The sequence below is a fragment of the Mesoplodon densirostris genome, chromosome 1 (assembly GCF_025265405.1).
Source record: "Mesoplodon densirostris isolate mMesDen1 chromosome 1, mMesDen1 primary haplotype, whole genome shotgun sequence".
Taxonomy (NCBI): domain Eukaryota; kingdom Metazoa; phylum Chordata; class Mammalia; order Artiodactyla; family Ziphiidae; genus Mesoplodon; species Mesoplodon densirostris.
In genome coordinates, this window is record NC_082661.1 from 115,618,476 (window position 1) to 115,644,773 (window position 26,298).

The window sequence follows — 26,298 nt, forward strand, 5'->3', positions numbered from 1 at the left end:
AGGTATGATACCAAAAATGCGATCTATAAAAGAAAACAAAATCAATACACTGGATCTCATTGAAAGTAAAACCTGGGGCCTCCCTGGTGGCGCAAGTGGTTGAGAGTCCGCCTGCCGATGCAGGGGATACGGGTTCGTGCCCCGATCTGGGAGGATCCCATATGCCGCGGAGCGGCTGGGCCCGTGAGCCATGGCCGCTGAGCCTGCGCGTCCGGAGCCTGCGCGTCCGGAGCCTGTGCTCCGCGACGGGGGAGGCCACAACAGTGAGAGGCCCGCATACCGAAAAAAAAAAAAAAAAAAAAAAAAAAAAAGAAAGTAAAACCTTTTGTAATACAAAAGAACCACATAGGAGATGGAGACTCAGGCCACAGATAGGGAGAAAATATTTATAAATCATGTAAGTTTACATTTATAGGGTTTGTAGTAAATCGTACAAGTCCTGATAAAGAACTTGTGTACAGAATATATAGGTAACTCTTACAGCTCTGTAATAAGAATGCATACGGCCCAAGTAAAAAACAGGCAAAACGCTTGAGTATATATTTTAATAAAGAAGATATGTGAATGGCTAATAAGCACATGAAAAGATGCTCAACATCATTAGTCATTAGGAAAATGCAAACTGAATCACAATGAGATACTACCGCACACATGCTGGAATAGCCATAATCAAAATGACAGATATACTCAGTGTTGGTGCAGATATAGAAAAAACTGAAATCTACATGTATTAGTGATGGGAATGTAAAATGGCCCTGCCACTCGGTGGTTTCTTAAAACGTTAAACATAAATTTATGATACAGCCTAGCAATTCTACTCCTACATACGTACCCAAGAGAAATGAAAGCCTATGTTGACACAAAGACATGTTCATAGAAGCATTATACATAACATCCCCAAACTGGAAAAACTGCAAACATCCATCAGCTGATGAATGGATAAACAAAATGTAGTGGAGCCATACAATGCAATACTATTTATCAATAAAAGGAAATAAACTACTAATGTGCATTACAGCATGGATCAACCTAAAGAACGTGGTAAGTCAAAGAAGCCTGACATGAAAGATTTAATACTGTATGATTCTATTTAGATGAAATGTCCAGAAAAGGCAATTCTTTTTTTTTTTTTTTTTTTTTTGCGGTATGCGGGCCTCTCACTGTCATGGCCTCTCCCGTTGCGGAACACAGGCTCCGGACGCGCAGGCTCAGCGGCCATGGCTCACGGGCCCAGCCGCTCCATGGCATGTGGGATCTTCCCGGACCGGGGCACGAACCCGTGTCCCCTGCATCGGCAGGCGGACTCTCAACCACTGTGCCACCAGGGAAGCCCAGAAAAGGCAATTCTTTAGAGACAGAAAGCACATTTATGATTGCATGAGGGTGGGTATGATCAATGACTGCAGACAGGCATGGAGAATCTGATGGGGTGATGGAAATATTCTAAAACTGGATTGTAGCATTGGTCATACAGTGCTAGCCGTTATCGTCACTTAATGTATTAAGCAGGGTTCTCCATATGTTATAATCAGATTTCTTGGTAGGCGTGCACTCAGAAGTTTAACTACCTGGATTTAAGATAAATCCCAATGTTATTGTCACCCTTGAGTTCCCTTAGAGCTGGGTTTGGGATCCTACTTGACCCTTTCATAGCCCTGTACATATGTCACTGCATGCAAGACACTGTGTTATAGTTAATTTTTGTCTTAGTTCTCACTGGCCTATAAGCTTATCCCCAGAACTTAGCACAGGACCTGGCTTTCAAAAGATACTTATTGAATAGATACATGAACGGAGGATGATGGCAGGAAACTTCCTGTTCCTTGGACAGTGTTTGAATAAGCATAGCCTGTGTTTGTTCTGTGAGTCAATTTTTGATTCTTCTGTTGCCAGTCAATCTCATTTGAAGTGGCACATTCTTTAGATAATTTCATAGCTTCAGTTAGCTCTTGCTCTATCCATATTTTTGCAGTTTAACACTCCAAAGGTAATTTCACGGGCTCATCTCAATTTTGCCATATATAACCTAAAATTTAACTTGATAACGGTGTGTGTAAGTGTGTGGGCTTGTGTGTGTGTGTGTGTGTGTGTATATCTATATCTATATCTCCATATTGTCGTTTTCTAAATGTGATGGAGGGTAAGTATAGATGGATTTTAGATACTTGCTACCTTCCTTTTGCAACTGACCACACCTTAGAAATTCTGTCATCCACAAAGTTTATGCCGTTGCATCTTATTCTATTGAGATAGTTGGAACCACTCACTGTCATGAATAGTAAAGGATGTTGTTCTCCCTGAGTCTGGGGACTTTTAAGGTTGAGTTCTAAATGTGAATGGTGAGGATCTTTCTTGGGAAAATCAACAAAAGCTTATTCATTAAAGGGAGTAAAAAAATACAGTGTATCTAAACACTGGATAAACTGTTTCTGGCCAGTTGGAACCCTGATGTGTCATGTGAAAGGGAGATTTTTCTAGAGTAGAAAGTCCAGAAAAGGACTTAAAAACATATGGGACTTCAGTATATCATAAAAGTAGCATTTCAAGTAAGTGAAAGTAAAAATGTATTATTCAGTAAATATTTTGTGGAGAACTGGGTATCCATCTGGGAAATAAAGTTAAATTTCTACCTTAAGATATATAGCCTCCCCTGCCCCACCCCTTCCCCGTCAAAAAAGCAAGGACGTTTCCTTCAAGTGATTTAACAATTGGGAAATCTCTTTCTAAGTATCACATAAAACTCAGAAGCCATTTTTAAAAGATAGAAAAATTCAGTTATGTAAAAACAAATTTAACGCTCTACATAGAACAGCATAAAGAAAGTAAAAAGACAAATAACAAACTGGAGAAAATATTTGTAACTCACATCTCATGTATTTGAAGAGCTTCTGAACTGCAACAACAAAACCCAAATCTAACAGAAAAGTGAATAAGGAATGTTTTCACAGAAAAAAGGAAGTACAGATATCACCAAAGCATACGAAAAAGGTGCTCAAGTGCACTTATATTAAGAAAAATGCCAATTAAAACTGTAAACGAGACATCTCATTAGCATATTAATTGATAACTCTGTGTTGGACCAGGTATGGGAAATAGGCAGTGTCATAGCTTGCTGGTGGAAATATAAATGATTACCAGCTCTATAGACATTTGGCAATATTTGTCAAACTCTGAAATGTACCACCCCTGTGACCCAGTAATTGCATGTAGGAATTTATCCTACAGATGAAGGATATAGTACATGTATTAAATGTATAAGGTTATTCATTGCAGCATTGTTTGTAATAACAAAAGATTGTGAACAGAGAATTGGGTAAGACATTATGACACATTCAGTGAATGGAACACTTCAGAGCTATTGAAAAATAAACCAGCTTTATATGAAGGAGAGTAAGTCAAAGTCATATATCAAGGTTATATTGTAAAGTCAAGATAGCAAATTGTGGAGAACTCTTACACATAACCAATGTGTAAAAGGAAAGCAGAAACAACAATCACACACACACACACACACACACACACACACACCACAGCTGCTTTAGAATATGCATAGATTGTAGCAGGACATTCAGGAATTAGTAGCAATCAGTGCCTTTAGGCAAAGAAACAGGAATAGAAGGAAGGGATTGTAGAGAGACTTACTTTTCAGTATGTTCCTTTTTGTGTTTGAATTGAAACATTTAATTTTCAAATGTCCTACTCATTACTCAACAGTAAATAATTTACAACTAAGTAAGCTTTCCTTTTGCTTTAAAAAAAATACTTCTCTCTGCATTTGAGGTGGACTGTTATACCTCATGCCTAGCTGCTATTATGTTGGGTTGTTCTGTACATAGGGAAGGAATTGTTGCAGCTTATGTCTGATTTTCTTTTCCAGGACTTTGTTGGCATTAGGATGTCATGTGGGTATATCAGATGAACACACCGAAGAAAAGGTGAAAAAAATGAAGCTGCCGAAGAAGTAAGTTGAATGTCTAAGCAATATTAAATAGTCTGTGCCTTACTTTAGTGTTACTGCACCCACAAAACTCTTGATGGAATCCTAGATGCCTTGCTTACACATAAGCTATAAAATTCAGATTCAAAATTTAAGCTTGCTGTATTACACTAGGGGCTGCATCAAGGCCATGGTGGGGTGAGAGTCCATCACAGTGCCCAGAGGGGAAACAAGCTCACAAAATGTTTGGTAGTGTGTTATGAGTTTGTTATTTTTGTTTTGTGTATGTGTGTGTGAACACGTGTGCCCACATCCTAACTGATTGGATATGGTTTCCCACTTTCCACCAGAAGGTGTATAATTTTGTTTATTTTTACAAAGAAAATCTATTTTAGGAGTAGTTATGCAGTCAGTGTTATCATTTCCACTTTAAGATGAAAAACCTGAGGCACTGGATGCTCTTGGAGTTATTTTGCTTGCTATGCTACAATCTCTGTGACCTTGTTTAACTTCTTAAAACTTTAGCTTTCTCATCTGCTAACAGGTATTAATACGGGAAGTTTTAGGGATTAAATGAGTATAAGTGCTTAATAAATGATAACTGTTACATATTGTTACTTTTTCTCTATTTAGTTTAGTTTAAGTATTCAAGCCACTCTTCCGAGACCTGCATGTTGTAAATAGCAGGCCTGGAAATGTGCTAAGTAATATCATGGAGATAAAAACAAAGTAGCCACTCCATAATTTCTATCAATCACCCCAGATAAACATAGAATTAAAGTAGAAACCATGAGCTTGCTATGCGAGTGCAAATTCTAGCAGGTCCTTTAGGCCACCAAACCTTTTTACTCAGGGCTTCCATTAAAAAAAATATGTATAACAGCATATCCTACAAGGTTATATATATATAAAGTATAGGACTAGTTTTGAGGCTCAAACCATATATGCATAAAACATATGTACATATTTTTAGGGATATATGCTTATTTGACTTATAAGATTTTTTCTAAAGCCATGGCATCATAATTCTAGATAGTAACTACCTTTGTTGGAGTACAGGCAAGGGTGTTGAAAGGGGGGGAGCACAAAGATAAATACAAGGGTGTTGGTAATGTTCTAATTTTTAACATGGTGGTGGGTTAATGGAGTTCATTTCATTATAATGCTTTAAAGTATATTCTCTTGTGTGTATCCAAAAATAGTTATTTTTAAAAATAAAAATATGACAGGTATACATCCAAATATGTCATTAATCTCAGTAAATGGAAATCAGTGAAATTCTCCAGGTGAGATATAGTGATTGTCAGATTAGATTCAGAAAGATAACTCATGTTGTATACACCTCACAAAAATAAAACCCAGCTACAGGAGACACATCGAGAAATTCAGAACGTGAAAAGTTGAAAAAAAATGAGAACATGATGCTCCAAGTAATATTATTCAAAAGGAAACTGCAGTTTCCTTTTTGTCAGTTGCCTTATATAAGACAAAATAAGGCAAAATTAAGGAAAGAAGGACGCTGTATAAGGATCCACAAAATAAGCATTATGCTAATACTACTCATGTATGCACCAAGTAAAATGGCTTCAAAAAATCAAGAAAGCAAAATATTAATAGATTTTCCAAAATAAATAGACAAATGTAAAATCATAGTGATAATTCCTTACACAACTCCCAGAAACTAATATGTGTAACAGATAAATATTAATGAAGAATAATAAAAATTTAACCCCCTATAAATTAAAAGCTTGACATATATAGAACACTGAACACATGGAACATTTATAAAACTCAACATCCTTTACAACATGAGGACATTGATATTGTAAATATCATATTTATTGAATCACAGGAAATAACAGTAACAATAAAAAAATCATGTAAAGTCATGACATTTAAAACTTTTAAAACATAGTTCTAAATAGCTTATAGATCAAACATATCATTGTGAAAATTTAAAATACAAGAATAGCAAAGGCAAAGACTTCATATCAAAACATAAGAGTTGCATATTTAAAGCAGTACTTGGAGAAAGCATGTTTTAGAAACCTAATAAGCAGGAAGAAAAATCTCTGAAAAGATTGATAAAAGAAAAAAGAAATATTTCTTTTAGCAATTATAGGGATATTTTCAAGAGGGACCGTAAACTATAACAAATTTATTAATTAACAAATTAGTTTCTAAGTTAAATGATATTGACAATTGTATATAGTATTATCAAAACTGACCCATGAAGAAAGAAAATGTTAATAGAGCTACAGCTATTAAAGGAATTGAATTAATAGTTTAAAATACACACACACATCCCAAACCACTATTCTATTGATTTCCAGCAAATATTTAAGAATGAGTAATCTCAAATGAAAAAGAAGCAGCACTTTACAGCTTATTATCTATGAATAAAATAAATAAAATAAAGCCCAGATGAGGGTAGTGTGAGGAAGGGAAATTGTAATCCATTTTCACTTATGGGCATAGATACAAAAAAATGCTAAGCAAAATATTAACAAACTTAGCAGTATATTATGGCCCAGCTAAATTTATTCCAGTAATAAAAAGATGGGTTAACGTTAGAAAATATATTTATTCACACTAGAGTGAAGGAGAAAATTCATATGATCATACCAGTATATTTAGTAATAAATATTTCATAAAATGTTTTACTTATAAGCATATGAACTCTTAGCAAGCAATAATCTGAGAGAACCTTCTTAACCTGACAAAAGGCAAATAGCAACCAATAATCTATAAGGTAAAACCCCAAAGTTTTTCCTTTAGGATTCAGGAATAAAACATATAAACTACTATTACCTGATGTATTCAATATAGCCAATGCAGTGAGACAAGAGAAAAATTATGAGTTTTGGAAAGGAAGAAAACATACTGTTGTCAATAGCAGGTAATTTTATTGCATTGAAAACTCAGGAGGATCTACAGTATTATTTGCTGACAATAAGTACAGCAATACTGCTAGATCAGTACCTTTAAAATATCATTTAGAAGTGCAAAAAAAAAAAAGCAAAAGAAAGAAAAAAAGAAATCCCTAAGGTAGATGAGAAATCTAACCAAAGAGGTGCGAGACCTCTGTAGACTAAATGTTAAAATTGGATTTAAAGTCTTTAAAGACTATCTAAATAAATAGAGATAGATCATGATCATGGATGGTACAACAAATATATCAGTTGTCCCCCAATTAATCTTAGAATCAATACTATTCCAGTCATTCTGCCAACAGAGGTTTTTAAGCAGCTTGCTAAGCTATTCTAAAATATATGTGGAATTTCAAAGGTTCAAGAATATCTAGAAGTCTTTTACAAAAGAAGATAAACCTGCTCTGCTAGATATCAAGATTTATGATAAAACTATGGTAATGAAGGAAGTGTTACAATGGTATTGGGATAGACAAATTGAGAGTTCCCAAATATATACATGCATATATTCAAATTTGACATATGCCAAAGGTCTTGTTATAGATAAGTGGGGAAAGGAAAACTGTTCCATCAATGGTATTCATATAATTGACTAGCAAAATAAAAAAAAGTTAGGTCTCTACCTTATGCTATACACAAACATTTGCAGGTTAATTTAAGACCCAATTGCCCAAAACAAAAATACTTTTTGAAGACAAGTGGAATAACTTCATGACCATGAGGTGGAGAAGGACTTTTTAAATCAGAAAAAAACACAAAACACAAAAGAACGCTCACTTCATTTAAGTCTTTGCTTAAGTATAAACTCCTCTGAGAGGTCTTCCTTAGGCATTCTATTTATAATGCTCTGATCATTTTCTTTAGCCTGCTTTATTTTTTCACTTGCACTTCTACAGCTGACGTTATTTATTCGTTTAGCTTTTGGGTCACCTAAACTGAAATATGCACTCAGTAAGAGGCTGGGGCTTTGTTTACTGCAAGGCCCCCAGTTTCTAAAATACCTAGTACAGGAGTGATGTCTGTAACATGACAGCATAAGATGTTCCTCCTTTTCATCCCCCTTTTATAAATCAGTGAATTAGATATCCATACATGAATAAGAGTCCCTTTGTGGGGTTTCTGCAATTTGCACCTAGCTCTCAGGGACCCAAGAGGAATCTTGCTCACCAGTGCATCTGGTAGGAGATAGAGAAACCTCCTGATAAGCTGCAGAACTAATGAAGCCAGTAAGGCTGCCTGGGCCCCTTTCCTGGCTGTGGGGCCAGAATCTGGTGAGTGTGAATCAGGCAGGTACGCACCCGTGACAGACAACTTGCAGAAGTCCAGCCCTCCCAAAGGGAGATGCCACCACACCATTGGAGAAAAAAAGAACAAAGAAAACAAACAAACGAAAAAAGAAACAGGAGTTTGGTCACAGCGGAAGCAGTAGGAGAAACTTTTCCCAGCACCACCCCACCCCTAAGAAGGTGGTTATCAGGCTGATTTATGTGGCAGAGACATCTCTTCCTTGGAGTAAGAGGAGGAGCATGAGAGTGCCCTACTGCCTTGGCTGGGTGGGACTTGGCTGGAGAAACCCATTTCTCTCCACTGGCACTTGGAGTATTAAGGTGGGAGCTTGCAGCTAGGGGCTGGGAAGGCTTTGAAATAGAAGTAGATAAGAATTTCAAAAGGCCTTAAAGGGACTGCACTCTACAGAAAGTCTACCCACATGCCTTTGGGAGTGCCACTCTCGGGATCTCCCTACCAGGACTGTGGGCACCCCTAACTCACCAAGTGCTAAACCCACACCTCCCTCCCACTCTGCTGCCAGCTCCCTGTGCACACTTCTGGTCAAGGAGAATGAGCTCCAGTAGACAGACCAGGTGGATGGGCAAGGGAGAAACCACAAGCTTGAGCTATAGCGCCGCCTTCTGGAAAAAAAAAAGAGAGGTTTCTGATAGCCAGCCCTGGTGAGTTATAAGAACCAGAAAAGACATGAAAGCTTAGTTAAGGTGCTTTCTGCTACTTCAAATGCAAAAAGCAGAAACACATGACTACAACCAATGTGGAAAAGTCAAGGGAATATGGCATCACAAAAAGAGGATGGTAATTCTCCAGCAGCTGAGCTCAATGGCATGGAATATTGTGATCTAACTGATAAAGTATTCAAAATAGTATTAAGAAATTCAGCGAGCCACAGGAGAACTCAGAAAGGCAATTTAGTGAAATCAGAAATAAAATTAATGAATGGAAGGAGTACTCTAACAAAGAGAATGAAATTATAAAAAGAGCCAAACAGAAATACTGGAACTAAAGTATTCAATGAATGAGATGAAGAAGGTAACACAGAACATGTGTAGCAGAGCAGACCATGTAGAAGAAAGAGTAAATGACTTGGAGGATAGGAATATAGAAATAATACAATTAGAAGAGGACGTGAAACTAAGATTTAAAAGAGTGATGAAAGCCTATAAGAGCTATCAGATTCTATCAGAAAAACAAATATCTGAATAATTGGGCTCCAGAAGGAGAGGAGAGGGAGAAGGGGGCAGGGACTTTGTTTAAAGAAATAATAGTTGAGAACTTCCCAGGCCTGGGAACAGACTTAGACATACAACTCCATAAAGCTAAAAGAACACCCTATTATCTCAATGTAAAAAGACTTCCTCCAAGACACATTGTGATGAAACTGTCAAAAATCAGTCATAGGGCTTCCCTGGTGGCACAGTGGTTGGGAACCAGCCTGCCAATGCAGGGGACACGGGTTTGAGCCCTGGTCTGGGAAGATCCCACATGCTGTGGAGCAACTAAGCCCGGGCACCACAACTACTGAGCCTGCGCTCTGGGGCCCGTGAGCCACAACTACTGGGCCTGTGTGCCTAGAGCCCGTGCTCCACAACAGGAGAGGCCACCGCAGTGAGAAGCCCACACACTGCAATGAAGAGCAGCCCCCGCTTGACGCACCTAAAGAAAGCCCGTGTGCAACAACGAGGACCCAAAGCAGCCCTAAATAAATAAATACATAAATAAATTAATTTTTAAAAATCAGTGATAAAGAAATTATCTTAAAGCACATCAGGGGAACAAAAAAAGTAAGGTACAGAGGAGCCCCATTAGGCTGTCAGCTGATTTCTCAGCAGAAACTCTACAGGCCAGGAGAGGGTAGAATGACATATTCAGTGTTGAAAGATTAAAATTGCCAGCCAAGAATAGTGTATGCAACAAAGTTACCTTTCAGATAAGAAGGAGAAATAAAGCCTTTCCCAGACAAAAGCTGAGGGAGCTCAGTGCCAGTAGACCTGCCTTGCAAGAAATGCTGAAAGGAGTTCTTCAAGCTGGAATGAAAAGATGCTGATGAGCAACAGGACAACATCGAAAGTATACAAGACACTGGTGATGGAGAAACAAAGGCAGTTTGACCCAGAGAGTTGTAACTCCATGTTAGGGGGGTGTGTTAGCCACTCAACTATAGTATAAAAGTTAAAGGCAAAGAGTAGTAAAAAGAACTATAGCTACTATAAATCATTAATGAATATACAACATAAAAAGAGATAAGTTGTAACATCAGTAATATCAATTGTAATATCAGTAATATGAGTAATATAAGATGGAGGAGTAAAGATGGAGCCTTCATAGCCTTTCACAGATGAGTTGTGATAGCTGATAAGCCTAAAATGGATTATTTTATCTATACGATTTTTAATGTAATTTACAAGGTTACCACAAGACAAAAGTCTATATAGAATGGATTCACAAAGACAAAGAAAGGGAAAACAGAGCACACCAACATGGAAAATAATCAATTTACGGAAGTAGACATAGAAGGAGAAAGAAACAATGGAAATACAAAGCAACCAGAGAGCCATTAATAAGATGGCATTAGTGTGCCCTTACATATCAATAATTACTCTAAATGTAAATGGATTGAATTTGCCATTCGAAAGGTATGGAGTGGTTAGGTGGGTAAAAACACAAGACCCAACTATATGCTGCCTACAAGAGACCCATTGCAGATTTAAGGATACACATAGACTCAAACTGTAATTAGAATGATGTGCTACATTCCCTATTTGAAAATAGGCAATCTGAATGTTATGTGTTTTTTTTTTTCTGGTAATACAGATCATTTCACTTAAAATCCTTAAAGACTTTTAAAAAATATGTGATAGATTGTAGCTCAGTTCTCCCTTTCTCCCTCTTCCTCCTCTCTAAACAAACCAGCAGGCAGCTGAATGGTACAGCACATAACGGTCTGTTCTTAAATTCATAAACCTTCCCACATTTGTTGTAAAATTAAGCTCGACCCACTGCAGAGTTTGATGAGCAGAGTCCAGTTGCTACAGGAATAAAGAAAAATGCAACTGAAAAAGAATCCAGTCCCAGAGCTTGTGGTTCCCAGTATCTCATATCCCTGCGTAGCTGAGATTTTTTTAAAATGTAAAGGTTTAAATGAAAATAAAATTCTTGTCTGAATACCAGTACCTTTTATTCAGACTTCTTGTTAGCACTTCTCTGCTGTTAAACCAAAACATAGGTCAGGAACTGGTTGCTTGTATGTATCGCTGGGAAGTAAGAGGTAGTGTTGAATTGTGGAAGAACATATTCGAATCCTTTGAGAGGTATTTAAGACTAGTGCTAAATTCCCTCGCTCCTGCATCACTTCCTTCCCCCTCATGCTGTGTAGCCACTGTAGTGATGGGAAGTGGTATCTCTCAAGCATATTGGGGCAGATAGAAGGTTAAGAATGATATTCTCAATGCTTATATGTATATGTAAATTTAAAATGGCTTTCGGAAATGAATGCTTAGAGGGATACTGAATGTGCAGACTCATATTTATACTGTGCATATAGACACAAGCACATGCACAAAATTCAGTGTATGTAAATATTTACCTAAATGAAAAATAGTGTTACAAATGCAGCTGGATTTTTTTCTGTGAGGATGAGCACTGTGATTGTGAAGAAAAAATTATTTATATACGCTTTTTATGTGTAGCGAGTAAATTTCACAGACCACAAATTTTAAAATGTGCTCATATGTAATGTTCTTCATTTGCTCTCGTCGGACTTAATTTCATATTTAAACCCAATGGACCTTGCAGCCAGGATGCAGCTTGATAGTGGAAACCTAATCCTTGTCTGTTCAGTACAAACTCCATTAAAATCACTGTTTTCTGTGTTTATTCTCACCTTTAAGTTTTGATTCAAAGGTCACCTTCTCCAAGCTGTCTTTCTCTACCTCTTTAAAATTGCACCCTATTTTAAATTGTACTTCCTCTCATGCTTCCTTTTCTACTTGATTTTTCCTCACGGCACTTATATCCTCTGACATACTATTATTTTATGTTTATTTTGTTTATTGCCTGATTCCTCATCTAAACGTAATTTCTATAAAGATATAGATTGTTTGTCCACGTTATTCAGTGCTATTAGTTCCTAGAACAGGGCCTGAAATATACGGCTACAGAATGAATATTTGTTAAGTTTGAATTCAAGGTGTACCCCCGTCTTACTCCCGGGGCTATACGTCTGTTTTGGACACTCACCTGATGGGGAGGGGACATTGGATCCTTGGGCATTCTCTTTTGAGTTTGCTGTCAGGGGCTGAATTATATCAAAGAAAACTAGAGCCAGACAGAAGTTAAAGCCATAAGGGCAAATTTTATTCCAGAACTATTGCAATAGGGGAAGAGAGACCTCCGTATTCACATACAGCAAGAACAAGCGGGGATTTGTAGCTCAGGACCAGAGTGGGGGACAGTGGATGGAAAATTACTAAGAGGAAACATTAAGGAAAAGGGGGATTCTGGTAAAACCAACTTGATAGGGTTCTTGCTGAAGGCAGACCAGAGTGATAGGATATCGAAGGTGGGGGATGAGGAGTGGGATCGGAGGTCACCGGTGGGGGATTTCCATTAACTTGACCTAGCAGGATTCTTGCTAAAACTGGACTAAACGAAACAAGGACAGAGCCCAAGGTCAGAGGCCAGGTCAGAAAGAGGGCTCAGAGGAGCCTGACTCAAGTTTGGCCAAAGGGAAGTCTTTGTTAATTGTCTTCATTCGTCTCTGCTGGCATCTTACGGATCTTGGGTGGCCTCAGCCTGCAGCGGCTTGAAGCAGGATTTCGATTCCTGGCCAGAGACTGAAGTCGGGCTGTGGCAGTGAGAGCGCTGAATCCTAACCACTAGACCAGTGGTCAGTGACAAGGCCCCTGGCCCATCAGCTTTGTAGAAATGAATTCCCTCAAAGAGGTGGAAAGTAGTGAAACAGGTAAAATGTTTATTAGGAGGAAAAAGGGTATGTGTGAATAGACTCACATGGGCAGATGCAGAGGAAGAGTCGTGCCCTCGTGGTAGTTTGAATCACTTATACGGGATATTTCTTCCTTGTTTCCTGTGGCCAATCATCTTGCTTTGCCTGGTTCTGAGTCTGTATTTGGTTCAACTCAGGGTCCTCCCCTCTGTGTGCGCGTGCGTCTCTTAGCCAACATGGATTCTAGCGAAGAGGCCTATGGGTAGGTTGACACCACCTACCATTGGGTGGCGCGCCCTCCCTTTTTGACCTCCGAGGAGCATTTCTGTGCATGTGTAGTTGAGAAGGCCTCCTTGGCTTCGAGAATGAGGAAAATGTGGTCTCTCTACGTTTTTATCTGGGCAGGGCTCAGCTCCTCTCATTATCCTCCTGCTCTTATCTTCATCTTGAAGTACCTGTATTCCAGCTGCTAGGCCTGGGGCCCATCTATCTCCTGCCTCATTATGGGATGCGTGTTTTCCTGACTGATCTTTGGACCACACGCTGGGACTCTCCTCCTCATCTCTTTTTGAGACCTCCAGGTCCTTGCTCTACTTTTAGCTTCACTCATGCCTCTTTAAGAGGTGGCTGGAAACCTAGGAATGCTCTCTCTGGCAACTTGGGGACTGCAGTCTCTTGGTGGAGGGAGGAGGGAAGGTTGCCTGGCAGCCTAGACTTGGTTTGTTGCCAAATCTGTTCTCCTGAAACTGTGCTGCACAAGGGTTAGGGTGTGGGAGATTCTGGAACCTGGCCATTCTCCTGGGTCCAATCTGGTAAGCAAGACAGAAGTTCCCCTCAGCTCTGGATCTGTCTGGTCTCCATCTGGGCAGGGGGATGGAGAGCCCTGGCTTCCCTCCAGCTCTCCTCTCTTCCAGGCTCTGGAACATTCAGCCTGTCTGGGGCTGGACAGACTGGACTCTTTAGCTGGTCTCCTTTTATGTTCTGACACATCAGGGCCTTGCGCTTTTGGTATTCATAAGTAGAGCTTTTAATATCAGAAGGCCTTTCTCTAAAGACTGTTGTCTCTGCAGTGAATTTTCAAAGCCTATTTTAAAAATCCAAAAGCCAAGAATGGCTTTTTTTTGGTCTCTCTTGAAATGATCCTCTCTTGGTTTTGTTTCAAACAGGCTGTGAGGTACAGAAAGGCCTTGGGTTAAAAAAGGAATTAGTGGTGGGGCACACACAGGGCATATCATCATATTATACATTTATTTAAAAACAAAATGAAGAATTGTACTAGTAGAAGAAATAGATCCCTGTCCTTTTCCTTTCTAATTTCTACACTGAAATTACTCTCCTGTATTTGTTTTCTGGAGAAGGGTTTTTGAATATTCTCTATCTCCTTTCTGTGAGAATGTCAGCCCAGTATTCATTTTTGATAGATGTGCTTCCAGCAAAACTTGTTCTTAATATCTCTGGCATGCAGTCATCTGAGATTTTTCCCATTTGTTCCAAGGTACTTGAAGCGCTGATTTGGTTTTGAAATTTACAGCTAACATCCACTGAACTTGGACATAATCTTTTCATGTTTACTGTGCATCTTTCACAACGTAATGACTTCCAAGCTTCATTTAACCTGATTTATACTAAACAAGTAAGCTTGAGAGGTGGGAGAGGCTGGAAAAAAAGAAAAGGCTTGTTCCTCAGTGTTTTTGGTATTCTGCCACATTTTTGTTGCACCACTTTAATTGGCCCTTAAGTGATATTCTACTGAACACTTTTTTCAAAGGCTCATTTAGAATTCCTGCTTAGAAAAAAATGTGGGTCAGGTGGGAATGGAGCACAAAACTGAACTGCTGCTTCACATGGCAGTTCATCAGTAGGGCTAAGTATTATCAGTTTTTTGTTTACATCTTTGGTAATTTGATGCAAATGAAACTGGCAGTTTGCCAGTAGGTTTTTCTTTTTTTCAGGCAAAGACGTATTTAAAAAGAAATTTTACTGTAAGAAAACTGACGCCCAGAGAGTTTATGTAATTTGTTAATCTCACTTTTAAAATATTATTGCATTATATACTACATCAAAATATAACTAAGAGCTAATAACTATAAAAGAACTTTGATGCTTTGGAAATGAACATATTGAATGTATTTGTTTAATACCATATATATTCCTCATAACCTAAATTTACAAAATGATTGTTAGCACTGCAACTTTGTATATTAAAGTAAGGGAAGTAAAAAACTACACTTACTAGACAAATAGATGGCAGAAGAAAGAGATCTATTAACTGATTCTGGCAGAATTTTCCCAGAAAGCTTGAGAAGGTAGACTGTAATACATAGATGTCTTTAATATGAGCTATATATATTTTGTATTAATATAATTACTAATGACATGCCTTTTCCCTATTATTTGGCCTACAGAATTCTACTTCCCAAGAATTGTTGTAGCAGTCTTTCCTTTATTTCTTTTAAATCTCTGGAAATCAATCTGAAGCTTTACTTGGAAACATTTAGCTTCCAAGATTCACATCAGTCACATTTTATTCAAAAGCTTTGTTCTTTGTTCGTTTTCAATCACAAAAAGAAAATAGTTTATATTAGCAGATCTTTATGTACCTAATTAGCTTGTATTAATAAGATGAAATGGACATTATTTGCTGAAGTACATTTATGCACTTTTAAAAAATCTCATTTTGGTATAATGATTTGATACTTTGTCATGTCTCACATAATGAAAAATGGTCTTGAAAATCCTCATTGATGCCACTGGTTAAAACATTCATGATGTCATCATTTTTATCAACCTACGGAGGTTGAAGTCTATTAATTTCAAAGATATTTGTATTTTTACTATAGAAGATGAAGTAAAACAGTGTGGAAATAAGGTTCAGGTGAAATGGGAATTAGTAACTTTAATTTGGTTGGGACTATTGGCCATTTAAAAGAACCACTTTAAATTCTTTCTTGCACAGGGCTATGAAGAAAAGCAAGTAAAATGAATCGTAGTCTACATCTGAAAATGAGTGTGAACTAATTATTCTGTTATTTCAAATCAACAGATGCAAATGTGTCTCCGTAGGTTTTCCTTGTGATCACAAATTAAAGCAACATTAGTAGATATTCTATATAGGAAGAGGAAAATTTAGAAAATAAAGAGAAATGCTTATGTCAATATTATCATATATACGTATACTATATATATATATTATAGACATATAGTAGAATGTGTAGTTCTACTATAGATTAGTAAAACTTATCAATAATTGTTTATAGAAAATACCCCTCAAAAATTCCTCCCCATGTCACGTAAGACATGGCTGGCAAGTCTACCATTAGAATTGGTTGCAGGGGAAGGATCTTTCCTCTTTTAGAGGGCATATATCCCTCACTGAGGTAACATAGGCTCTAGTCAACTATTCATAGATTAGCTTCAAAACTTGACCATATGTGTATCCTCTGTGACAGGTAGGAGGGATTAGGACCACTGGAAAATGAGAGAAAAAAGAGAATGGTGTACTGTTATGCTACCATGTGCTGCGTTATTGTGGGGAAAGTCAAGAGGAGGGTGAGAAATAGAGGTGGGAAGATGGGAGAGTACAAAAGACCAAGTTGGTGTTTTTTATTCCCCAATTGAAGTGTAGTTGATTTACGATGTCCTGCCAATCTCTGCTGTACAGCAGAGTGACTCAGTTATACACATATATACATTCTTTTTTTGTATTTTTTTCCATTATGGTTTATCACAGGATATTGAGTGTAGTTCTCTGTGCTGTACAGTAGGACCTTGTTTATCTATTCTGTATATAATTGTTTACATCTATTAACCCAAAACTCCCAACCCATCCCTCTCCCTACCCTCCTCCCCCTTGGCAACCACAGAGTATTCTCTGTGTCCACGATTCTGTTTCTGTTTTCGTAGATAGGTTCGTTTGTGCCATATTTTAGATTCCACATATAAGTGATATCATATGGTATTTGTCTTTCTCTTTCTGACTTACTTCACTTAGTATGATAATCTCTAGTTGCATCCATTTTGCTGCAAATGGCATTATTTCATTTTTTATGGCTGAGTAGTATTCCACGGTATATATGTACCACATCTTTTTTATCCATTCATCTGTTGAGGGACATTTAGGTTGTCTCCATGTTTTGGCTATTGTGAACAGTGCTGCCATGAACATAGGGGTGCATGTATCTTTTTGAATTACAGTTTTGTCCAGGTATATGCCCGGAGTGGGATTGCTGGATCATATGGTAATTCTATTTTTAGTTTTCTGAGGAACCTCCATACTGTTTTCCATAGTGAGTGTACCAATTTATATTCCCACCAACAGTATATAGGAGGGTTCCCTTTTCTCCACATTCTCTCCAACGTTTGTTATTTGTAGACTTTTTAATCATGGCCATTCTGACCGGTATGAGGTGGTACCTCATTGTAGTTTTGATTTGCATTTCTCTAATACTTAGTGATGTTGAGCATCTTTTCATTTGCTTACTGGCCAGCTGTATGCAAAAGACCAAATTCTTTATCATTACCCTCAACCCTGCTTCCAGCAAATAATGTTAAACTTGGAAATTAGACAATGCTGGCTTGATCACCTCTTGGTGCATTTGAAACGCATTGAGAGCTCTTTCTTGAAGAAATTATTTTCTGAGTGAGAACTTGTATATAGGCTGTGCTTAGAGTTGACAGATTTGTCCATTTAAACATAAAAATTCTATAAAATACAGTGATTCGTGTGAGTGATTACAAAAATCCCATGTGGCTTCTTTATAGAAAAACAAAGAAAAAATATTGTTAATTACCCAAACATACAGAGTTCTGATTTAAAACAGAACAAAATTTCATGTCAATAAATTTAGCTCGTGGATGTAAATGAAGTGACATAAGGTGGTAATTAGCCATAATTTTTGCAGTTACCAGGCCAATCTGATCTATTTAAATCAAACAAAATATTCTCTAAAACTTTTGCCTGTAGATAAATCATTTATAAAATAGAAGATGCCTTATAATGAAGTAGGAGTATTTAAGGTAAAGCCAACTTTATTCAACCTTAAATTATTTATTGCTGTCATACATGGATTCATTTAACAAATTTTTATTGAATATCTACCATGTATCAGGCACTATTCTAGTTCCTGGGGATAGCTAGGAGCAAAGCAGTTCAACTCCCTGAATTAGAAGAAGAAAGATTATGTATAGTTTCTTAAAGACCATTTTCTCATTCTCTGATAATTTCTTAAACTTAGCTTAATTATCTGGTGAATTTTCTTTACTTTGTTTGCACCAAAGGAGAATCTTTGAGATGAAGATGGATATCTCTTTATATTCATTCTGTAAATAAAGTTAATTCTTTCAAAAACTGTAGACTGAAAGGCTGCTCTCTGCCGGGTACTCTTTTAAGTATAATGACAATTAGAAAAATGGATCAGAAGCAGTTCCTGACCTTGAAGCATAGTTGAAGGGGACACAACAATGACAGAGAATGAAAGAGAAGCAACTGTACAATAGACTTTGTGCCAATCTCTCTAGTTAAATAGATGAGACAGCTGTGTGTGTGTGTGTGTGTTTGTAGCAGAGCAGTCCTATTGCCCTAATATATGTCTGTTGAAAACGTTTTATTTCCAATTTTATATTTCTCCCAAAAGGTTAAAACTTATACTTGTTTTAATACTTTTCCTCTCCAGCTCAGAGTGTGGAAATAGTCTCTGGTATGAGTTCCCTAAATTACAGGCCTTAATCATATTTTAGATGATTATATGCCTGGTATTTCCTAATGTCTATCTTATCTTGAGGCTTCCTAAAGTATGTAACTAGGAATAGCAGTAGGGAAATAATGTATAAATGCATTAAAATTCCCCTGTAGAATAATGAATAGCTAGTATCTGAAAGCATATGCAGATTTATGAAATAAATATTACTTTAATATAACATGTAAATGTTGAAGAAAAATGAGGACTTAACAGGAAGAGAAATTTATCAGATGTTTTAATTACCGATACTTTGATTTATCCTGTAAAAAAGCATCAACTGTTTGGAACACAAACCAAGATAAATCCTTCTCACCTTTGAGAGACAGGTGTTGCCTCTTTTCTGTTTTATTGGTATGAAAATGAAAACATAAAGATCGTGTGGCCTTTGCACCTGATGAGTTTTTAGCTTAACGGAAAGGGGCTCAGGCTTCCTGGACACATTACCAGTGGTCACCACTGTGGTTTATGGAACAATAAGAATTAGGAAGTTTATGGCAATACAATCCCACCTTAAGAAACAGGAAACATCTCGAATAAACAACCTAACCTTGCACCTAAAGCAATTAGAGAAAGAAGAACAAAAACATCCCAAAGTTAGCAGAAGGAAAGAAATCATAAAAATCAGATCAGAAATAAATGAAAAAGAAATGAAGGAAACGATAGCAAAGATCAATAAAACTAAAAGCTGGTTCTTTGAGAAGATAAACAAAATTGATAAACCATTAGCCAGACTCATCAAGAAAAACAGGGAGAAGACTCAAATCAATAGAATTAGAAATGAAAAAGGAGAAGTAACAACTGACACTGCAGAAATACAAAAGATCATGAGAGATTACTATAAGCAACTCTATGCCAATAAAATGGACAACCTGGAAGAAATGGACAAATTCTTAGAAATGCACAACCTGCCAAGACTGAATCAGGAAGAAATAGAAAATATGAACAGACCAATCACAAGCACTGAAATTGAAACTGTGATAAAAAATCTTCCAACAAACAAAAGCCCAGGACCAGATGGCTTCACAGGCGAATTCTATCAAGCATTTAGAGAAGAGCTAACACCTATCCTTCTCAAACTCTTCCAAAATATAGCAGAGGGAGGAACACTCCCAAACTCATTCTACGAGGCCACCATCACCTTGATACCAAAACCAGACAAGGATGTCACAAAGAAAGAAAACTACAGGCCAATATCACTGATGAACATAGATGCAAAAATCCTCAACAAAATACTAGCAAACAGAATCCAACAGCACATTAAAAGGATCATACACCATGATCAAGTGGGGTTTATTCCAGGAATGCAAGGATTCTTCAATATATGCAAATCAATCAATGTGATACACCATATTAACAAACTGAAGGAGAAAAACCATATAATCATCTCAATAGATGCAGAGAAAGCTTTTGACAAAATTCAACACCCATTTATGATAAAAACCCTGCAGAAAGTAGGCATAGAGGGAACTTTCCTCAACATAATAAAGGCCATATATGACAAACCCACAGCCAGCATCGTCCTCAATGGTGAAAAACTGAAACCATTTCCACTAAGATCAGGAACAAGACAAGGTTGCCCACTCTCACCACTCTTATTCAACATAGTTTTGGAAGTTTTAGCCACAGCAATCAGAGAAGAAAAGGAAATAAAAGGAATCCAAATGGGAAAAGAAGAAGTAAAGCTGTCACTGTTTGCAGATGACATGATACTATACATAGAGAATCCTAAAGATGCTACCAGAAAACTACTAGAGGTAATCAATGAATTTGGTAAAGTTGCAGGATACAAAATTAATGCACAGAAATCTCTGGCATTCCTATATACTAATGATGAAAAATCTGAAAGTGAAATCAAGAAAACACTCCCATTTACCATTGCAACAAAAAGAATAAAATATCTAGGAATAAACCTACCTAAGGAGACAAAAGACCTGTATGCAGAAAATTATAAGACACTGATGAAAGAAATTAAAGATGATACAAATAGATGGAGAGATGTACCATGTTCTTGGATTGGAAGAATCAACATTGTGAAAATGACTCTACTACCCAAAGCAATCTACAGATTCAATGCAATACCTATCAAACTACCAATGGCATTTTTCACAGAACTAGAACAAAAAATTTCACAATTTGTATGGAAACACAAAAGACTCCGAATAGCCAAAGCAATCTTGAGAACGAAAAATGGAGCTGGAGGAATCAGGCTCCCTGACTTCAGACTATACTACAAAGCTACAGTAATCAAGACAGTATGGTACTGGCACAAAAACAGAAAGATAGATCAATGGAACAGGATAGAAAGCCCAGAGATAAACCCACGGACATATGGTCACCTTATCTTTGATAAAGGAGGCAGGAATGTACAGTGGAGAAAGGACAGTCTCTTCAATAAGTGGTGCTGGGAAAACTGGACAGGGACATGTAAAAGTATGAGATTAGATCACTCCCTAACACCATACACAAAAATAAGCTCAAAATGGATTAAAGACCTAAATGTAAGGCCAGACACTATCAAACTCCTAGAGGAAAACATAGGCAGAACACTCTATGACATAAATCACAGCAAGATCCTTTTTGACCCACCTCCTAGAGAAATGGAAATAAAGACAAAAATAAACACATGGGACCTAATGAAACTTCAAAGCTTTTGCACAGCAAAGGAAACCATAAACAAGACCAAAAGACAACCCTCAGAATGGGAGAAAATATTTGCAAATGAAGCAACTGACAAAGGATTAATCTCCAAAATTTATAAGCAGCTCATGCAGCTCAATAGCAAAAAAACAAACAACCCAATCCAAAAATGGGCAGACGACCTAAATAGACATTTCTCCACAGAAGATATACAGACAGCCAACAAACACATGAAAGGATGCTCAACATCTTTACTCATTAGAGAAATGCAAATCAAAACTACAATGAGATATCATCTCACACCAGTCAGAATGGCCATCATCAAAAAATCTAGAAACAATAAATGCTGGAGAGGGTGTGGAAAAAAGGGAACACTCTTGCACTGCTGGTGGGAATGTGAATTGGTACAGCCACTATGGAGAACGGAATGGAGGTTCCTTGAAAAACTACAAATAGAACTACCATATGACCCAGCAATCCCACTACTGGGCATATACCCTGAGAAAACCATAATTCAAAAAGAGACATGTACCAAAATGTTCATAGCAGCCCTATTTACAATAGCCCGGAGATGGAAACAACCTAAGTGTCCATCATCGGATGAATGGGTAAAGAAGATGTGGCACATATATACAATGGAATATTACTCAGCCATAAAAAGAAATGAAATTGAGCTATTTGTAATGAGGTGGATGGACCTAGAGTCTGTCATACAGAGTGAAGTAAGTCAGAAAGAGAAAGACAAATACTGTATGCTGACACATATATATGGAATTTAAGAAAAAAAAATGTCATCAAGAACATAGGGGTAAGACAGGAATAAAGACACAGACCTACTAGAGCATGGACTTGAGGATATGGGGAGGGGGAAGGGTAAGCTGTGACAAAGTGAAAGAGCGGCATGGACATATATACACTACCAAACGTAAGGTAGATAGCTAGTGGGAAGCAGCCGCATAGCACAGGGAGATCAGCTCGGTTCTTTGTGACCGCCTGGAGGGGTGGGATAGGGAGGGTGGGAGGGAGACGCAAAAGGGAGGGGATATGGGAACATATGTATATGTATAACTGATTAAATTTGTAAAATAAAAAAAAAGGAAAAAAAAAGAATTAGGAACAATTGGAATTAACAGACTGTTACAGGGATTTTTCAACCTTGACTTTTTTGGACAGGCCCATTATATATTTCTTTGGCTTTGCTTTGTAGTTACCAGCTGACAAGTGGATACAAGCCTGCCCCGATGGACCTGAGCTTTATCAAGCTCACCCCGTCTCAGGAAGCAATGGTGGACAAGTTGGCAGAAAATGCCCATAACGTGTGGGCCCGGGATCGAATCCGGCAGGGCTGGACCTATGGCATCCAACAGGTACGTGGGAATTTAGCTCTACAGCACGTACTCTGAGATTGACTTAAGTAGGAATTAGTATAATTTGTAACAGGAGAGATTAAGTAATGACCATTGTAAAACTCACATCATATAGATATCTTTAATGTACATATGCACAGAAATGCCTGATTCAAGAAGTCAGGCCACCCCAAGTCTTGTTGTTATCATGAGGGGCACAGTGAATATTACCAGATGAGTGATTTATAACATTGTTTTGTGGCATTTCTCTCTCTAAGATTGTATTTTAGGAGAAGCTTTTGAAATACGAGAAGTTCAAGATAAACTAATAATAGACGAGGTCCACAATTCCTTATTTATTTGTTTGTTTGTTTATTAATTTTTTGCTGCATTGGGTCTTCGTTGCTGTGCGGGCTTTCTATAGTTGCAGCAAGTGGGGTCTACTCTTTGTTGTGGTGCTCAGGCTTCTCACTGCAGTGGCTTCTCTTGTTGCGGAGCATGGGCTCTAGGCACATGGGCTTCAGTAGTTGTTGCACGCGGGCTCAGTAGTCGTGGCTCACAGGCTCTAGAGCGCAGGCTCAGTAGTTGTGGCACACGGGCTTAGTTGCTCCGCGGCATGTGGGACCTTCCCAGACCAGGGCTCGAACCCATGTCCCCTGCATTGGCAGGCAGATTTTTAACCACTGCGCCACTAGGGAAGTCCCACAATTCCTTATTTAACACCCCTGGGACCAGATGAATTTCAGAATCCAGATATTTCTTGGTTTTCAGAATGGTGATACATTGATCACGTTACATAGTGCCCTCAGCAGGGCAGCAGACTATATATAAATTATTCTTTGTTCAGCAGTGTAGGCTGATGATACCAAGAGGGGTAAGTAAAGATTATCCACAGCCTTGCATCAATTCAGATCATTTTTGCCACCAACTGAGTTTTTGTTAAACTTAGTAAAAAACTGACTTCTCTGAGTTTTCTGGATTTCAGAATCATGGATTTCTGTTAATGGTTGCACTCACAGGAATAACTAACCGTCATTAGTCTGGGTCTGTACTGAGATAGCAAAGCAGAGCAAATTTAGCCTTGCCTCTTAGTGACTGTGGGACCTTGGGAAAGCTACTTAAATTAATTTTCTCTGTGCCACTGTTTTCCTCCTCACTGAATTATTAAATTTCATTATATAACTTATGTATAAGAAAGGCTACAGCAGTGCATTTCACCTAACAAATAATATAGAATACTTTGCTATTATTATAAGATGCCAGTCACTATGCATCGAGTTTTACATCTATTTTCTTCTTTAACTCTTGCAACAGTTCCATGAAGGATGAACACTTTGTTTGTTTGTTTGTTTGTTTGTTTTTGCGGTCCGCAGGCCTCTCACTGTTGTGGCCTCTCCCGTTGCGGAGCACAGGCTCCGGACGTGCAGGCTCAGCGGCCATGGCTCACGGACCCAGCCGCCCCGCGGCATGTGGGATCCTCCCGGACCGGGGCACGAACCCATGACCCCTGCATTGGCAGGTGGACTCTCAACCACTGCGCCATCAGGGAAGCCCAGGATGAACAGTTTTTATTGCCAATTCACATATGATGTACAGGGAGCTTGAGAACAATTTGTCCAGCGCTACCCAGGTGGCAGAACCAGGTTGGAATCAAGCCTTTTGACTCCAGAGCCCAAATTCTTCTCTTGTTTATCACAGTGATTCTTGCCAGCTCATGGTGGGCAGTGCCTTTACTTAAAGAGTTTTAGGAATAAACTGGATTATTACTTATAAGCTTAGGCCATGGTTCAGGATAAAGGCTACATGTCAGGATAAAGGCTACATGTGAATTTGGGGTTTTAAAATAGATGAATAACAACTATTTAATAGTAAAGTTACTGAAATGGAAATGTAAAGGAAACAGCTTATAACTTATGTTTCAGAATGTTGTCTGTAACACACTTCATGGCGTTCCCATAGGCTTTGCTGTCTAGTCCTTGTAGTTTGAGGTGTGTCTTGATCCACATTTTTCTTTTTGATTACAGACTTTATAATTTAATAAATACTAGAGTTTATCAAAAAAAAATGTTGGTTTGAAAAATATGTTTCCAAAATTCTTCTTAACCGGTGACTTTTGTCATTTGCAAGGCTAAAGAAAACTCAGATAGCCTTCATTTCCTTCATAAAAGAAGCTATTTTTATATTGAATTAAACTGGTTGTAACTGATGAGATTGTCAGTATGCAATCCACTTGAGCATTGTGTGTGTATGTGTGTGTGTGTGTGTGTGTGTGTATATGAACCTGAACCATATACCACAGGGGGATAAGGGGTCACATTTGCTCTCTGCCAAAGGAGCGCTTACTTGCCTTGCAGACCGCATGACTCTGTGGGACAAACCAGAACCCCCCTGGTGTCTGCCTCTTCCTTGTGCATGAGGGTCCTCCTCATAAAAACACAGAGCTCTGTCTGAGCTGGCCAAAGCTCTCCTTGGAACCGTTTCTCCATCCCCTCCCCCAGTTCCCACTCCATCCCTCCACCCCATTCCCCACTGACAGAGCACACATTTGCTGGGTTGTCTGAACGAGCGTTGTCTTTAATTTTTCATCACCCTCTCCTTAACATAATCTGGTTCACAACTAGGTCGTAAACTCCTTGAGAGCAGGCATTTGCTTGAGGTCCCTCTTCTCTGCCTCTCCAGCACACTTGATTTCAAGCACTTGTGTACATGGAAACCCCAGGGCAGCTCCTTTTCACAATCAGATTCCCAGGACACCATTTCCAGAGAGTGTGATTCATCGGAGGCCTCTTAATTTCTCTACACGAAAAGTTGCAGGGCAGCGCGGGGCAGCAACCAATGTTGAAAAGGAGGGGTGCTGGGTAATGTGTCTTAAAGCTGCACTGGCAGTGCAGGTACTCTGTTTACGCTGCTTGTGTATTTGGGGGTGGCTTCGGTGTGGGGTTCCCCATCAAGCAACCCAGATGATTTGGACTCCAGGTGTCAGTAGATGGTCATGTAGCCAGGATGAGGTATTTACTACAGATTTGCTAGAGAGGGGGAAGAAGAAATTAGGAAACAGTTTTCTTTGGTCTTCCCCAGCGAGAGCAAACCCTGTCCACCACATACCATTTTTTTTGTTTTTTGTTTTTGTTTTGGAGAAGGTTTGGGAATATCCACAGCCTCTGAGTTCTTCTTCATGCTAAGGTAAATTGAGAATCGAGTACGCCTCCTAAAATATGGAAAGTTTGACAAAACCTGCAGCAGTGAGTGAGTGGAAAGAAGTAATTTCTTAAATGTTAGAGCCCTAAAGACTCGCAGCCCATGGGAGGCATCTCCACCTCCATGAGATTAAGTTTTGTACTTACTCGTAAATTAGGTATCCTTTTCCAAGGTCGTAAGATAGGCTGTCTTCTTGCTTGGTCAACACCATTTTAATCACATTTTAAACTTGGGGCCTCTTTTGTAAAAGATGAATTGTGAGGTTTGTAGCTATTTCAGT

General features: G+C 38.3%; 1 protein-coding gene across 1 annotated transcript in view; it reads left to right on the forward strand.

Annotated features, from left to right (window-relative positions):
- RYR2 (ryanodine receptor 2) overlaps positions 1 to 26,298 on the forward strand; it is a 727,841-nt gene that overhangs the window by 419,883 nt on the left and 281,660 nt on the right. The window contains exons 25-26 of the mRNA XM_060096737.1: positions 3,878 to 3,961; positions 22,682 to 22,841. Of these exons, the coding sequence (XP_059952720.1) occupies positions 3,878 to 3,961; positions 22,682 to 22,841 (244 nt within the window). The remainder of the gene's footprint in view (positions 1 to 3,877; positions 3,962 to 22,681; positions 22,842 to 26,298) is intronic.